At 34.7% G+C, this 18,378-nt stretch overlaps 1 protein-coding gene across 1 annotated transcript in view; it reads left to right on the top strand.

Moving 5' to 3' along the window:
* FIG4 (FIG4 phosphoinositide 5-phosphatase) overlaps positions 1 to 18,378 on the top strand; it is a 60,131-nt gene that overhangs the window by 21,224 nt on the left and 20,529 nt on the right. The window contains 9 exon segments of the mRNA XM_032681352.1: positions 67 to 164; positions 2,127 to 2,260; positions 4,075 to 4,138; positions 4,140 to 4,192; positions 5,394 to 5,439; positions 6,598 to 6,746; positions 10,388 to 10,554; positions 15,007 to 15,145; positions 17,876 to 17,934. Of these exon segments, the coding sequence (XP_032537243.1) occupies positions 67 to 164; positions 2,127 to 2,260; positions 4,075 to 4,138; positions 4,140 to 4,192; positions 5,394 to 5,439; positions 6,598 to 6,746; positions 10,388 to 10,554; positions 15,007 to 15,145; positions 17,876 to 17,934 (909 nt within the window).

Genomic DNA, 18,378 nt, shown 5'->3' with positions numbered 1-18,378 from the left:
TGTGAAGAGTACTTGTAAGGCAAAATGATTGCTTACTATCATCCTGAATATATGTATTTGTTGCAGTGGACCAAGCAGATCCTTTTGCACATGTTGCTGCTCTTCACTTCGATCAAATGCTTCAGAGATTTGGCTCTCCTATTATTATATTGAATCTTGTGAAGGTACAATATTTTGAGTATGTTCTATGTGGTTTCTAATTTTTAATAGTATACTTATTTCTGTAGAGTCTCTCTGTAATTCTGGTTATGTTTGAAACTAATATTAGCTTATAAATGGAATATTTTCTTCATAAATCCCATCCTACATGATTTAGTGCATAGTTGCTTCCACTACAGCCTGCAAAAAAAAAAAGTCCCACATTTACAGACTTCTTACTGTAACCTTTCACTGTTGTTTTCAGATTTTTGTTATTCATATTTTGCTATTATGTAAGTCTGAATAAATTTCTCACTAAATTTAATTTACCACTAAAAAATACCAAAATATAATGATTCCGTGCAAAGCAAGGTTCGTAGACTTCTTGACAGAGGTGGTTATTTGAAATATTATGGTAAAGACTTATCTTCTGTTGTTTGCTTCCAAGACTCTGCTCTGATAGAGTCATGGAAGTATGAGTGGGAGAGAAAACTGAAGCATCTGCTGCTTAGTAAAAGGAAATGCCAGCAGCAGGGCTGGATTAGTGGGGGGAGCTTCACATTTGCTGCAGAGTTCCCTGCTGTGTGAGAGGCTGTGGTACAAAGCCTGGATTCTGGGTGGCACTGTAATTTTGCTCATTACATCTTGTATTTGTGTTGAAGTTGTTTTTGTTTTGGGGTGTTATTTTCTGTTTTGATCCAGCCAATTTCTGTGGTGGTGCATGTTCCAACATTTGAATTTAATATATTGATTTGTTTTGCTTGAATAATATCTTATTTCTTGTAGTCTTTAAAAAAGGTAATTTAATTTATCATATTATACAACTGTATTCAGTTGAAAAAAAGCGTGTTTTCTGTGTTTGTAGGATCTGTTCTTAGTATAAAAATATAGGTAAAATCAAAAGGAAGACTTTTAAAGCTCTAAGTTGTAATAAATGGCAACTAAATAACCTACTTCCTATTTCTATTCTATTTCTATTTCTAGAAGCATTCCTGTGTAGGAGTGCTTTTAAGACTGTCCAGAAGTCTGTGGGATCAACTTAGGATAGTATTTGTGGACGTGAAAACTTTTGTCTCTTGGAACCATAGCTTTTAAAACCCATTGTGGTCGTGTGAGTCTGGGCTGATATGACCTTGACTCATGAATCATTATATGCTTTTATTCACATTGGGCTTCTGATGCAGTGGCTGGCAATGCATCTCTTTCTTTAAATCCATATCCTCTTATATCTGTCTGTTCTAGAAGCTTGTTAATTAGTAATGAATACATTAGACTTCTTTGGGTTTATTTGCTTAAGACTGCTGTTAACATAGACAAGGCAGTTTCTATAGTACACATTCAGCGTAGGTTTTAGTTTGGATGGAGTGAGAGGCAAATCATATTAATGTGTAGAGTGACTGGTTCAACACCAAGTTGGATAATGCTCTGAGCAACTGATCTAGTGAGTTGCATCTGGTTCTATGAAAACATGTTGTATATTCAGACGATGGCAACAAAATTCTTATTTTTAAGAATTATTGCAAGACTGGGAGATGGGAGCTGTTGTTCCCCATTTCCTGTCAGTAGTGGAGAAGAATTTATCTTGGTACTCTTTTACCCGAGAACTGAATGGGATGCTTCCCTTTCTGCCTGTCTTTTTCCTTTTCTTTTGTCTTTGTCCATTTCACCTGTATTAGCACTTTTGCTTCTGTGTGCTCTTCTTTGCTCTTACAGCATTCCGTTTTTCAGCCAATGACTATGCACAGTCATTGAAACAGGTGACTTTTAATACTAATACAGATAAATTGTCAAAGACCTAGAATGCTCAGATTTTTCTATCTCTTCTGTTGTTAATTTAATTGTACTAGTTATGAGGAATCACCTGCCCTTATTACAGCTTCCACTTTTAATTTCCTATATATATACATACATGTATTTGTGTATGTGTATGGTTTACATACATTTGTTAATAAAAATTATGATGTTAACTTTTTTTCTTTTTGCTAAAGGAACGTGAAAAAAGAAAGCACGAAAGGATTCTTAGTGAAGAACTTGTTGCTGCTGTAACATATCTCAACCAGTTTTTACCCCCAGAGCATGCAATTATATATATACCCTGGGATATGGCCAAATACACAAAAAGGTAGAAAAGATCCTTTTTTGTACTAGTGTTTGTAGCCACAATACAAATGACTGTGTGCTGCTGAGTGTGTCACTTTTCAGTTCAGTGTAGCTTAGAATGTTGGGAGAACTTTATTAAGATCATGAACAGAATAAAACCTCAGCTTTTTGAAGGAATTTTAAGGTTTTCTGTGGCTTCTTAGCAAAGTGGAACAAAGCCTGAAAACTTTGAAATTCTCTACACAGGAAAATTTTACAGAAAAGTCATAATAAAAAAAAAAACCATCAACATTCACTTTTCATTTTGAATTAGTCAAAACATTGCATTCTGATAGTGTTCCATTTCAGTCATTGAATTTATTGAGTTGCACAATTTAGTAAAGCAGAGGAATTCATATCAATTAGCCTTTTCTATTTCCTCTTCCAAAGGGAAATGAGGGCATTAAGTTCAATGTTACAAAACCTTTAGGTTATTAGAAGCATGTATCTTAGAAAGAAAAATAAATTCAGTAACTTTTTATTCTATAATTTTTGACTATACAATGCTGTACTAAGATCACGTGAAAAGGATTAACATTTCCCAAAAAGTAGAAATATTTACAAGGCGTATAAATTTTAAACCTACAAGTATAGTTTACTGTTCTTAAGTTGCATACAATTCAATTGTAAAGCTCTCTGATATGCATATGTCTACTGTATCTTATATTGCCAGAAATTCATGAAGAAAGACAAGAATTTTTAGATCATATTTCAGGTATCTGTTACTGTGTCAATCTGAGTAAAACAGTGGAACAACTGGTTTGGGTCAAAAGGCATGAATATAATTAATGTTTGTCAGTTACAATTTTTTGGGAAAAAAAGCTGTGGAAAACAATTTGCTGTTTGCAATTAGTAGTTGGTTGATATGGCTGGTCATGAAAATGTTACATTGAAATTTGACATGGTTTCACACTACTTTTTTTATTATAAAATGGCATTGTGCACAGTTAAGTGTATATGCAATTGTTTGTGTTATGATTAAATAACAAATCTCAAAATAAGGCTTGATATCCTTTCAGAAGATATGCTAGATGTAAGTATATCCGCTCTAGTACAGATATAAAAAATACCTGAGAGCTTGGAACAAAATTATGTACAAAACTGACAGTTTCAGGAATACTGAGGATGTGTTTGTTTTAAGATGTAACTTTAAAGTAAGTGTTGGAAAGTAGTACTGTTGGAAATGTTCCAAAATATTTCTTCTATCTCAGTATTAGTAGTCTTTAAAAAATAAATAATTGGTTTTGCTACTTGAAATTTAAACACTGCAATAAAAACCTGGAAAATGAAATTATGAGTAAACAGAAGTTAAAGTCCCCCATAATGAACAAATGGACACCCTGATCTGAGCAGAAGGTGCAGGACACTATGAAGGCCACACATGGAAACCAGTGTTGCTGAACAAAACAGTACCTTGCAAACAAAACAAGGAAATGTGATTTAGCATAATCGTGTATCCTTTTCTGCCTCATTCATATTTTGTGAATCACAGGAAGTTTTGTAGAGAAAAATCAGTGTGATGTAAAAGTCAAGGAGTGTTAGACTTTTAAAATATTCCACTTCTAGTTTACGTAATATGTTTTATCAAAAAGAAACAAAATTGCTCAGATATGGTCAGTTTCTGTTTCCTAAGTCTGTAAAATCTAATAAAATTAGATTTTACTTAATTACTGTTAGACGAATAAAAATGTGATGTGAGTCTGTCTTTAAATCATTTTTGTTATGGAAAAGCTTCACATAGTGAAACTTTTTTTAGTGTTAATGTATCTCGACTGTCTTTTTTTTTTCTCTCCTCAGCAAACTTTGCAATGTCCTTGACAGACTGAATGTGATTGCAGAAAGCGTAGTAAAGAAGACTGGTTTTTTTTGTAAATCGACCTGATTCCTACTGCAGTATCTTGCGTCCAGATGAGAAGTACCTATAATTTATTTGATGCTTACTGAATAATATCTGTTCCTTGGAAAGCTCCATCTTAGACTGAAAAAGCTGTTTGGAATTTCTGTCTATTAGATTATTTCTTATTTTGAGACTTACTAGTTTGGAAATTAATAAGTGACTTCTTTTGAGGCATAGTAATAAGATAATTGTCATCTGAATGTTACCAGTGTTTACCTGTGGATTTTATGGTATTAGTAAATAAAAAATTTAAAACTTTTTTTAAAAAAATATTTGCTTAGACTGCTGCAGATGAAGTCTCTCAAGTCTCTGAAAATCCAGAAATAAAATAACTTGTACATTGGAAGTTCAGTAAGACTTTGATTCACATTTTCGTATTGTGGATCTAATTCATCACTACCCAAATGGATGTTCATATTTTACATGAAGAGCATCCTTGCTATTTTAGCCTATCTTCGTTTAGAAACAGTCTGAGCTCAAACTCTCTTAGAGCTTTTCCCTGCCATGCAGTATAGCAGATGTGATGAACTACCAGGAGCAAGATCTAGCATCAATGCCCTGTTCTATAGAGGTACTCTGGTGAGTCTCAAATGTACTGTATAGGCTTGCCATAGCAGTTCTCTAGTCAGGCTAAATAACATTACTAACTTGAAATTATTCAGTCGTTCAGGGGTTACTTGCACCAAGCATAACTTCTCTTCTACCTCAAAATACCTTTGATTTCTGGTTCATGTTCCCTAGCTCTGGGGTGCAGTTAAGGCCTATACAGAATTGCAAGACCTGGACAATATGCCTGTATGTATTGATTTATCCAGCACATATGGCTGGGATCAGTATGAGGGAGAAGATTTAAATCAACCAGCTTGTCCTACAGCGTATGTTATACCTCTACTTTCCAGTCATTGGCGTTGTACCTACTTAAATTTTTGTGCACTTGTGTTGCTCTTACTCTTTTTTATGGGAGCAAAGGAAATATTTTGTATGATTTTGGAATATTTCTACTTTAAGACTAGATCCTTTATTTTATTTTTCAGTGTGGTTTAAATACGACATCTTACTGCTGCATACAGCTCTCATTGCTTTCTATTATTCAGGGATATCAATTTTGCTTTATGTTAGGTTTTTAATTGTCACCATTTTTCACTGAGTAGAACAATACATGATATGATCTGTTATTTTTTAAAATTTTTTAAGTCATTCTGTTTTGTTTGTCATTCAGGTGGAATGAACTGGGAGGTTGTGTTGTTTCCACTGGTCGCTTGCAGGTACTAAACCACATTTTTTTAGTTCATAGTGGTAATGATATAGATCAGCACTCTCAATGATCCAGTGAACTGTTTCACTTAAATACCTGATTGATGACTCACAGACTGCTCTTAAGTTAATATTTTAGTACGCAGTATTGCTACTGTCCATCCTAGAAGTCCAATTGGGGGTTGGAGTGTAAAGTTCTTGTATGGTGTTGGACTTGTATTTTTGCTGAAGGTAGTCTGAAAAATGCTTGTATTTTAACTACTTTCTATTACTATTTAGTCTGTAAAGTGTCCAGTGCAATGATAGTTAAAACAGCAGCATTTCAGCAAACTGCATCATTTACAGTTATACAGCAGTAATGAATAAGCATACCTAACCCTGATAACATATTCATACACATGAACATAGGTTACTAGAAGCATTTTCACCAGTGATGAATATTCTGTACATTGTTACAGTTTCTATGACTACAAGAAAATAGAACTGTAAACATGTCTTTCTTTAAGGTCAGAAAAGTACTGACTAAACTGTAAACCATACAGTCCCAAATTTATACCTGGATATACTCTGAACACAGGGCGTATTCTTAAGAAGCATTAGTTGCTTTTGACTTGCCATTCATAATTTTGTAGTTCATGTAAGTTTGAGAGCATGTGACCATTCCTTTACTAACCAATCACTGGTAAATGTTTGTTGAAGGCAGATAAACAGCAGAGCAGACAGAGTTTGATCTGTTTAAAAAGTGAAATCAACCCTAGTTAGATTTTTTTAATGTTAGTCTTGCAGATTTACCTGTATTAGGAGAATGATTATTTTTTCTTTAGTGATTTGAAATAGTCACCAGTGGCATACACGTAAGCATTTGGATCACAGTTCATCTCTGAATAGACATTTTGTGACTCACAGCCAGGGCATGGAGACATGCAGTTTGTGTGTTGATAAAAGTAAGACTATTTTGGAAGCAGGCATTGCAGCAGTCTGATGTAGCTTGCTAGAGATGAACTGCTTTTTAACATTTTTTAGAAATGTCTTTTCTCAAATTTTTGTGAAAACATAGTTTGATATTTGCTAAGACTTGGATAGTAGGAAAAAAGAAATAATTGTGAATGTAGTAATTTTTTAATTAAGATAAAAAAGATTAAAATCTTTTGTTTGGATTGCTTTACCAGACTGGAGTTCTCCGAACTAATTGTGTGGACTGTTTAGATCGCACTAACACAGCCCAATTTATGGTGGGGAAATGTGCTTTGGCATACCAACTCTATTCATTGGGGTTGATTGATAAACCAAATTTACAATTTGATACGGATGCTGTAAGGTAAGATATGTTAATAATGTGTGTCACGGCTTTAACTTTTAATTTTGAGTCAAGAGATATAGGAGGATTATATCTACATAGAGGAAAAGTATAGTTATTTCTACTGAAATGAATTAATAATATTTATTCATTGAAGTTTAAAAAAATCTTCCATACTTGAAAGCTTGAGAAAATCCAGTCATACTGAAAGTTCACGCTTCTGGAAAGGTATGTTAATTAGTCTTCTAACAAGTCTTCTTACAAGACAACCGCTTGACTTTATTCTTTTTACATGCCTAAGCTTAAAGGTAAGAGTTTTCCTTCGAAAAAAATGTAACAAAACCCCCACTCCAGTCTTTTACACTAGCTTCAATTGCCTGGGGCAAAATGCTGACTAAAAGTGAAAATAAAAACACACTTTTATGGAGAATGCCAAGCTGGTATTTGTATGGAAGTACATCTTATCCTGCTGTCTCCTATGTTTTCTTTGCAAAAATTGTGTTGGTTTTGATTTATTGAAGAATGATTTTTCAGCAAAATTGTTCTTTCAGATCGAGTATCAGTGGTACTTACTCAAGCATCCTCAAACCATTTAAGAAAACTCAGTATTTATATTGAAATACTTTGGGAGTCAGAGTGAACTGAGCTACTTACATTAATTTCTGAAGCATATTTACAAGTAAAGAGTCCTTGAGGAGCTCTGTTTTTATTCCTTAAAGTTTTTGTCATGACTGTGAAACTTATGGCTTCACTGCTGATTTTGACTAGTGCTTTGATAGTTTTAGAACACGGAGATGTAACTCATAGTCAGAAAAGACAAGTATTTTTCCTGCTAATACCAGTTGCTGTGCAGCCTCCTGGGGCCTCAGCAATCAGGACTCTTGGGTTCTAACTAGTGGGGATTAAGAGGTGGACAGTTCTCTTACATCCACTCTGTGGTATCCTCTACAACTATGACTTACTTTGGCACCTCAGGCTGCATTTTACAGTCTTTCCTTAAGTGTCACTACCTCCCCCCCTTCCTACCCTTATTTTGGGAGCCCAGATTTCTTCTGTTGCTTTCTGCTGCAACAGTCTCATGTTTCCTGTCTGTTTTCTCTCCTTCCTGTTTCTTCTTTATGTCCCAACCACCCAGATTTCCATTTCTTACCACTATCTCTTAAGATTATAGTAGTTGCTTTGTCTCTGATTTTCCTGATACCTTATTTCTAATTATCCCTCTGAAATGTAGTTATTAGTCTGACATAAAAAGCTACCTTTATCTGGCCACATTTGATTTATTTTTTCTCCTCCATTGCACTAGATGTGTGCTTGTCTGAAACAGATTGTCATCTCTTAATACTTGTTTCTGAATTACTGTATTCAGAATAATTAAGAAATCCTGCTTCACAGTGCAGCAGATTCCAAAGATAAGCATGTATTATACTGTCTCTGTGTTCAGTGCAATGCAGTGCAGTCTTTCACTTTTTGACCTCCTGCATTCTTGTTTCTTGCATTGCCTCACATCAAGTATCTGCTTCCTGTGTATGTTGCCTCTTCATTTACAATCTTCTAACTGGCCAAAGAGGATAATCTTTAACAGTCTGTCTTCCTTAATTTAGCTAACATGTCTGAAAAACTAAATTTTTTTCATCACATTCTTCAACTGTCCTTCTTATACTCTTATTTTTCTCATATGATCTCACTGGCTGGCTACAGTCCAGAGTTTCCATTGAACTAGTATTTGAAGTCAGCAATTTATTTTGGTTTGCTAGCCTGATAGATAAAGAAACTGTGTGTCTAGCAAGACTAATTTTCTTAATGACATTGTTGCACAGGACCATTTCTGAAAGCTCTATTTCTTAGTGATTCCTTCAGTGTAATTGTCTAGGAAATTTCCTAGATAAGACAACAGGGTGTACCTTAGCAACGTATTTTATCATATGTAGTTAACTTTTCTCCCTGTGGAAGGCTAGTCTTTGTGTGACTGCAGGCTTAATGTGTTGAGACTGTGGAAGGGTAATTTAATTCTGTGAGTCCTTTCCAAATCAACTGGATCAACGTCCTTAATGAATTTAAAGTTGTCTGCTTTTTATGAACCTCTGTTGCAAGGTCATTGGAACTCTGTTCATCAGTCCCCCATTCCTGACTGGGAAATTTTTGAGAGTTATCCTTTTACCTGCCAGTTCTTGTCTTCAGCCAGTTTTTTAACTTTCAGTTGACCAGCATTGCTGGTCAAACAAGAACAAACCAACCCACCAAACCCAAAGAAACAAATGAGATTCTCATACGTGGTGTCATGAACTCTGAACAAGTTGTGTGGAGGCAAGTGGGTTTGGAATTATTTCTTTGGGGGTTTTTTGTCTGTTGTTTTGTGGTTTTTTTCTTTTTTTAAAAATTACTTAGCAGATGTTTCCTCCTAATTGATATTATTTTACTTGACCTTGGGCAGAAGATTTGCTGGACAGCTATTTGGTTTTTACAGAAATTGATTTACTGCTCAGATAAGTGTTCTTCATCCAGAACCTTTTGAAGAGAACTTCGGTCAGATGGCTGCTAGGTTACTTATGCAATACTGTCCCTTTGTTGGAAACTTTCTTAAGGAAATGCTTTTGTTTTTTATTTTGGTGAGTATTTTATTTTATTTTTGTTTGTTTTTATCTTCCTTTTCACTTCTTAAGGACTTCTTTCTTCTACACATATTACGTGCAGATGCCTGAGTATACTGTGTCTTCCTATACTGATGGGAAATACATTTCCCCAGGTTTGATGGTTGCGTTTTCTGGGGGTTTTTTTTTTGGTTTTTGGTTTTCCTTTTTGATTTTTTGTCTCCTAACTAAAATTCCAGCTTCTTTTAGCAAAATGTCATCCTTGTCATTGTCTTGCCCAAGCAAGGCCATACTCTCCATTTCTGAGATGCACTTCTCGATCTGTTGGTTTTAGACTGGGTGTCATCTGTTTAGGGGAGTCTTGTTTTCTGAGGCTGTTGTCTTATTTTTGTCATTGATGGGAAACTTCTTTAATTTTTGCTATTTGGACTGCTCCCAGTTTGGATACTGTCAACTTCCTGATGCGAGAGGACTGTGTTGCTTTTTAACCAGTTCTCCTCAGTCAAGTCAGTTCTTAGCCAGCTCCTTCTGCCTTCTTCTTACATCATGATCTTCCAGCTAAAGCAAATGTTATCTGGCTGCTATATGCTTTTCTAACAAGTCAAGTTTATTTGGTTTGTACCTCTGAGCCATCATTGTTGTCTCTAGGGAGATTTTTGGAAGGTTACGCGAACTTTATTCCCAGTGGACTTGACAGAAAATGTACCCTTGAGATATTGACATGTTCTGTCCCATTTAGTGTTTTTAAAATACCGTGGTTTGGGGAGGTATATTATTTGTTTTCTCCCCATGGACTAGTGGGACGTGTTAATCTTTTTCCTGAATCTACAGCACTGCATACTCTGAAGTGTGAATGTGTTCTGTTATGTTAAAAATCAATGAAAATCTCAACATCTAAACCTTCTTAGTAATTATTATGTCTGAATAAAATTTCCACATATTTATCTGAATAAAGGAGAAGAAAATTTATTGCATTTGCAGAAAGACTTTATTATTGCAAAACTTTATTATATTTTGTCTTTTAAAAATTCTGTTTAGAAGTTTGATAGATGACACATTTTGCTTTTCCTTCAGATTGTTTGAAGAATTATATGAAGATCATGGAGACACACTTTCTCTGCAATATGGAGGGTCTCAGCTTGTCCACAGAGTAAAAACATATAGAAAGATAGCTCCGTGGACTCAGCATTCCAAAGATATTATGCAAACGCTCTCAAGATATTACAGTAATGCTTTCTCAGGTAAATTTAAGTGCTTTCTTTTAAGGCATTATTTTCAAAGTATCTTGCTTGTGATGTTTCAGTAATCTATACTATGATCTTATGACAGAGAACCTCTATATTAAAATTTCCAAATAATTCAGTAACATCTGATGGATATCAAATAGGTATTCTGATTTGATGAAATATTTATTTATCCTGTGTTATAGCATGCAGCCTTATTTGTTAAAAGTTAGTGAATTGATATAAGGATTATTTAGAAAATGTACACATACAGCACTGAATCTGTCAGTGACATTTGTAGATCAGTAGAGAAACAGGTAGCTTTTACAGAGCTGTTAAAATGTTGGACAGAATGTTTTCAGCAAATAGAAGGAAAATTGGTAAATCTAAACACAAGTAGAAGGCTCCATGTATAGTATTTCTTGTGATGTTTCTGGAGGCTTAAAACAAAAAATAAGCTGTAATGCATGTATTATTTTGTATGAATAGGAACTACAAACTTTAAATCTGTGGTAGAAAAGACAAAATTAAATTCAAAAATCAAGGTCCACTGAGTAAATAAGCTGGTTTTTTCGGTTAAATAAGTTGTAAAACATTAACTTACTCCTTTACTAGCTTGTATTACTTGTCATTGGAACACTGATAGTATTCTACCTTCTTTTGAGAAACATTGCTAAGGAGAAACCTCTTTTAAAAATGCTGAGCCATACCTTATGCAAAATAACAAAACAAAACAAGAAAAGTTAGTGTTTTTAGAAGCCATGAAAAAGGTCTAAAAGATTGATCAAAGGACAGTGTAAGACATGTCAAAAGGGAAAATATTGAGTGCTACTATGTTATAAATACTGTCAGTCCTCTATTACTCTTTTTCACAAAAGCTGCATAGCGAGGGATGGAAGGACTTTTTTTTCCTCTTCCTAGTAGGCTGCAATTATTAGACTATGTGAACTTTAAAACAGTAAGTTGAACAAAGGCTAGAAATACTTTAGTAATCTCTGATTTTTTTGGCTGAAATTATTGCTTCTGTATATGTAACAATGTGAGAGCTCACCATTCAGAGTACTTTTCTGAATATAAATCATGTAATTCATGTATCATATTTGCCTGAGAAATGCAGAGCTTGTTTATTTCAGTGATATGGCCTCTTATTGTTTGCATTGGCAATAAGATATGAATTCATCAATTGTTATGAGCAAAAGGTAGCACACTTGCAGTGTCACCTGTCACGATACATAGAAGATGGAACAAATCTCTGAAGCTGTTCACCTTTATGCCAGTCACTGAAATAGTTAGATGTAAACTGAATTCTAACATTTTTCTTTAATTTGTAATTGTCAGAGAAATGAGGAAATAGTGTTCCAAATAATATTCTTCTAGCTTTTATGCCTTTTAGAAAGTAATGTGATGTCATAAACTTCAGTGTTAAGAGTTGCAACATGCATAAACTTCTGAAATCTGGAACAATCTATTTATCCACAAGCAGGACTCAACACAGAAAACTACCTTGTAGTGCTGTAAGACAGTAAACTTAATTACCATAACCTTTTAGTCATGGGACGTTACAGTCCCATAGGTACTGAATCTCTCATGATTTAGTGATTTGTCATGTGGTGCAGTTGCAAACTCAAATTGAGAGCAGTAAATTATTTTAAGCTAATTCAATTAACTGGCCCTTTCAATTCCTAATTTCTCAAATGGTCTTAAATATGTGCTAGTATACACGTACATTACAGTATCTTTTGAAAAATCAGTGCAGTCTTTCTACTTGCTTGCATATAATAATAGCATTCAGTGCTAGCAATGAAGGGAGAAAACCTGTTTGTCCTTTTACATTCCCTAGTGCACTGACATGTTCTCTTTTTTTATTGTCTAGATAAGAAAATTGATCTGAAAAGCTGAGTATTCTCTTTTCTTGGGCTAGTATTTCAAAGCAAGACAAAAGCTTTCACTATTTCTGTTCAAAATTAAGTGATTAAATTGTTCAACCATTAATCTAATGCAGTGGGAGGATTATGACCTTTCAAGTTAACTATCACACATACGTTTGTGCCAGCTTGAAGACTTATGCACAAAGAATCTTTAATATTATGGGGTTTTACCTACTTTTAAATTATAAGTTGAGAAGTAAGATGGTAGAAAGACATTGTCCTGTAATTCTGTTAAGTTTAAAACACAACTCCATAACTGAAACATTAAATGCAGAGGACAGTTTGAGTCCTTCAGCAATGTAACATTTAACAGCAGTCATTTTTTTGCTATGAAAGAAAGGTAAGATTGCTTTAATGAACTGCTGCTATACACCATTTCAGACAATGAATTAGTTAATTCAATTGGTATGAGTTTAAATTCAACCTGGTTTTCACACAACAAATTTCATTTAGATTTATTTCATTTTAGCATCTGTCATATAACTAGTGAGATGGTTTGTGAACTGTATTACCTTGTTTCAGTCTAATTATTTTACAATTATTTAGTTAACAATTTCAGTATACCTTCTGTTCCTGGCAGATGAAACAGTAAAATGAACAAAGGAGGCTCATCTATCCTTTTAGCTTTCAGAAATTACTACGAGTGTTGACCTGTTTGCTCCTGTTAATTAATTTTGTCTTTAAGGCTCCTCCAGTTTCTACACTTAGAGAGCTTTCTTAAGAGTTTGTTCAACACTTTTTTTAAGCCACACACTAAATATCTTACCAGGAAGAAAAAATACACTTTACTGCTTGTGACATTTACTTTCTTTTTAATTCTTAGTATCCTCAACAAGGTTGTTTTGGTTGGGGGGGTTTCAGACCTTTTTATTGAGTTTTCTTTCTGCACAGCTTTCTTACTGTATTCTTGGCCTTCCTCATTCTCTCCTTATGTCTTGGTTAAATTGTAACACTGTTTTGCAGAAACAATACCGCCTGCAAACTATAAGGACCTACGTATGCTTTTGAGTATTACTGTGTAGAAGAGTTTATGTTTATAAGTTGATCCTCTTAAGAAAAATGGGAAGGTGAGGAACAATAAAGAAAGAAAAATAAGTGTCTTCTTGGAACAGTGCTCTGAAGAGACAATAAATGTATCTGGAGGGAGTATGAGTGGATAGAAAAGGAATAAAAGGCCCAAATCCAGATGAAAGGTCCTCTAAATAGTGAAGAAAGCTAAGCAACATCAGGAGGTTCCCCTTTCTTTCCCTTTTCCTGATGTCTTACCCTCTTACATTATGTGACTGTTTATAATCCTGTTGTCATCACATTTCTACACAGCACTTAATTTGTCAGCTACTTTTGTGTTTGTAAAAAATGCTTTTTGTTGCACAGAGGGAAGAGATGTTTGAATTCTGGGGAGAAAGAGGTATTGACTGAAACCTGGGTGGTAGCCAGGAATCAACTTTCTTCTGTCACACCACTGTTCTGTGGACTCTACCTATTTTTTTACCTGCTTTCTGGTGTACCGAGACTTTATGTTTTTGATGGAGTGTATTGGTAAAGGAACACTCAACTCTCATAGTACTCTTTTTGAAATGTGGAGAAAACTGAAGGAGTAACCCTATCTATTGAACTAGTCTGAACTATTCCTTGTCTGATGATTACTGACGTGCAAATAAGAGTGAAGAGCTTTCCACATGCACAAATAGAGCACAATTCTCCACACGTTCCCCCATACCTGAAGATCCTTTGAGTGCAAGCCCTCTTCTGCCCCTATGACTCTGCTTGCAAAGTTGTCTTTATACAGTTCACCATTCCTGAGCCCTCATTGGACTCTAATGTTTCTTCATATCTGTTGTAACTCATCCTGTCTGCAGCTAGACAGGAAGAGGGATTTCAAAGAAATAAATGAATGACATTTCTTACCATGCTTCATCTACAGTGGTATGTGCTACTGGATTTTAGCACCTGCCTTATTTTATTTGGTGGTGCTCAAAATATGACAAGGGAAATTAATAATTTAAACCAACGGGAAAAAAGTCCAAATTACTAAAAGGTGTTTGTGAATTTTAATCATTTTACTGACTATGTTTTGGCTAGAAATCCCCAAAGAATTCATAATTTTTGTGTTTTGTTGTAAACTTGTACTGTATGGATACCATTTAATTTCATTAAATCATTCTTCAGTTATTTAGTTTGCAGTAAATTCAGCACAATGTGTCAGATTTCCTGAAACATGCATAAATACATGCACATGCTTCGTGCATACACATATATACAGAGGTGGGAGATGGAGCTGCAACATGAGGTCTTAGTTCTGCAAAACCTTAGCTCCTGGGAGAGAAGCCAAGGAAGGAGGCAGTGCTGCCACCAGCCCCACGTGCACTGCAGTGTGGCAGAAAGCCCGGTCTAAATGAGATTCCATTTATGTTGCTTGAAGCCCAGAGGTCACAGGGGCTTCTCTGTATACACAGAGTGTATACACACTCTGAGGACCAATGTCTGAATGGGCTTGAGCTCTGCAATGTTCCTGGTGTTAATTGTACCTCTTGTCTAACAGATGCAGACAGGCAAGATTCTATCAATCTCTTTCTGGGAGTATTCAAGCCTTCAGAAGGAAAACCACATCTCTGGGAACTTCCCACTGATTTTTATTTGCATCACAAGAACACCCTCAGTCCGTCGCAGCCCAGGCAAAGGTATTTTGCTGTTCTGTTTCTTGTTTTGTTTGATATTACTCTAATAAATTTTAAAAGACATCTGTTGTTAATCAAGTAATTTAGTCAACCTGTCAAAAACTTGCTTACTGTTTTTTAAGTTTTTACAATAGCTTAGAAAAAACTTTCAAGAGATTACAAAAAAATGTTGAACGTTAGTGTTACGAAGGATCTTCTTTAATGTGTTCTTTTGCTATTGCACTGGAAAAAGAAGTTTAATTTCATATGAATTTCTATCCTGTAGTGCAAAATGCTTCACTAATTTACTGAAGTACAGTTACCACACTTTCATTAAGCAATATTCAGGTGCGTTCTTGATTTTCAGATTTATTAATTGCCGAATTTGAGATTAGGTGATAAGGATAACATTTGTTTATTTTTTTATGTACTGTACTTAGTTTGCAGCTGTGCATACCAAGAAACCCATGATTTTTTACCTTCCTTTCAATCATGTCTAGCCTGTTTTGAAGACTACTTTTCTTCATTTGCATTCCACTATAGTTGCATGGTAATATACAGAAGTAATAAAGTATAAAAATTTTAAAGTAATTTGAGTGCTTCACAATGTGAAATTATTTTGTTGAGGATTATAAATACTGTGCATTAAGAAAAATCCATTTTAACACAAAGGACAGCACTAGACTTCCAACTAAATAATCTCTTAGGAATTTTGACAGTTTTGTCTTTGTTCATTCCATGAGTCTTAAAGCTCTTTATTACAAAGAGCTGCTCTGAATATCTGCATTTAGATTTTTGTCTGGGGAAAATTGCAAGTGTTTAAACAGTGCGATCAATCCCTGTTGGCTGCTTATTCCATTAACCCGTCACGGCAGCTGGCATATGATGTGGCTGTTCCTAAATTTCAGTCCTTTTGTATTGACTCCTGAGGCTTCTCTTGATGATAGCTCATATGAGCCGTAGAACCAAGTGCTATTTCAGGCATACATGAAACATGCAATATTAATTTTCTTGCCTACTGGTTCTGAACATTATTGTGTGTCAAAAATTATTCCTGTTGATACATCGCAAATGTGAGAGTGTTCTAGTCTCCCTTTCATCTGTTCTCTGTTAAACAGCTCTCTCTTATTTGTCACAGATACTGTTCTCAAATGAGGTGGAATATTAAAAAAAATTGTTGATACTCTTTGGTTACTTGTTAATTAGTTTTACCTTTCATTCTGGCAGAATTTCTTCTGAGCAGTTACAGTATAAAACAAAGATATTTCCTCCTATGAACAAAATGATACCTCCATGTAATAACTAGGTGAAAAAACTAGGTGAAAAAAACTCTTCTAAGTAATATTTTGTTTCTACCAAACTATTGGACATGTACTTCATGTAACTTCTTCCTGCTTGTATGTGCAGTCTCTCTTTTGGATTCCTTGGGCACAGCAGCAAAAGAAATAATGAAAACTCATAATGATATCAAGGATATAGAAAGAGAAGGAAGATGATGTTTCCTGTCATTGAAACTTCTTTTGACTATCTACTTTTTCTATATTGTATTTACCTCTCCATTAAAAAGATTTAATAATGAGCTTCATATAATTTGTGACTCACGTGAGAGCACACTGAATATCAAAAAGGAGACTTTGTGTTGCCGTGTTACTTATCGTTTATGCGGGCAGCAGAGCCGGGTATGTCTGCATAGCTTCTGAAGGTACCAGAGAAAATAGCTTGCTTAGCATGGCCTGATACAGGACTTGGAGGAGAGGCAGGACCATTCCTTTCTGTCTAGGACACACACAGTTCTTGGAACTGAAGTGTGTTTCCCTGCCTGTTCTTACTGTCTGCTTAATCTCACTAACAAGTCTATCTCTGGGTATGGGAATATATCCATTGTGTTTGCTCCAGATGGCTACATTGACATGAGTAGGAGATAACCAAATTAATACTCTGACTACAGCCTTCACAGTATTGTGAATGCATGCATATTCAAAATAAAAATCAGTGAAGACAACTGTCTTTTCATTCCATATAATGAAATAGAAGAATCTATCAGAATAATTTAGAGAAAAAATTAAAGTATATTTGAGAAGAGATAATAAAAATGTGTAAACATGAATGAAAGATAAAACATGCTTTATTTTATGAATGTTCCTTGACTTCCTTTTTTGTTTTACAGAAATCCTGTATAAACTTCCAGCAGGGCTTGAATTTTGCTGTTAGATATGCCAACATACAGTTCTCAGATATAGGACAGCTGTTACATCAAAATGTATTTCTATGTGTAGAAATCAGGTGTTTTTACCATCTTCTGATTTTATTATCATTGACCTTCATTTCTTCATACCCTTTTTCTAAATTTTAGGATCTGAATAACAAGTGGGAGGAGATGCCTCTTTTCCCCCTCCCCAAAGACAGAACAAAATACATAAATACCTTCTATATGTACTAAGACTTTAATTTTCAGTACTGTAGAGGTAGGCACCTGATATGTATTTTTGTAATGGAACAAAACTACTCTTCCCTCCATACCTGTACAGAGCTTCATGTGTTTAAATTTCCTAACCTGAGAGCAAAGTAATCGAATAAGGGCCTGTTGAAATCCTCCAGCCAAGGATAATTCTTTACTTTCTTTCATGCTTGAATTTTAAAGCTTCATTTGCTGAAGTGACACTGTATGGATGTGGGTAAATGTTATGGGCAAATGTTTAGACTGGATACAAGATTAAATCTTCTGTATCAACCATCTTTCTGTTTTTCCTGTAGCTATACTTACTGGTGGACCGCAGGTGTGCTAAAGCATTTACCTCTTCCTTTTGATGAAGGTAGGAACTGTGTTTTCTCCTTGCCTTGCAAGAGTATCTTGAAAAAGAAATTTTAGTTACTAATGATTTTTAACTGTATTGGATCCCAAATCTGAAAAAAAACCAAAACTTTCCAAATAATGATTGCTAAATACTTTTTTATTTTTTCCTCCTAATGAGACATGATTTTCCAACCGCAGGTTGCAAGAGCTACATAATTGATTAAAACTTGACCTCCATCTGTTTATGAGCCAGGGCACACTTGATTCTTTTTTTCTTTTTGCTTCCATACTAACATATATTTATAGTCTATGCTGGTGGTTACATTCCTGTTGCAGATGACATGGTAGAGCTAGTATGTCTTAGTTCTCTGGGGTACTGTGAAGCATCTTTTATTAGGAACTGTCATCATGAAGGGAAATCAAATTATGATGGTTGATAATGTATATTTATTGAAGATATGCA

The sequence above is a fragment of the Chiroxiphia lanceolata genome, chromosome 3, assembly GCF_009829145.1.
Source record: "Chiroxiphia lanceolata isolate bChiLan1 chromosome 3, bChiLan1.pri, whole genome shotgun sequence".
Classification (NCBI taxonomy): domain Eukaryota; kingdom Metazoa; phylum Chordata; class Aves; order Passeriformes; family Pipridae; genus Chiroxiphia; species Chiroxiphia lanceolata.
This window is presented reverse-complemented; position numbering and strand designations above follow the sequence as displayed.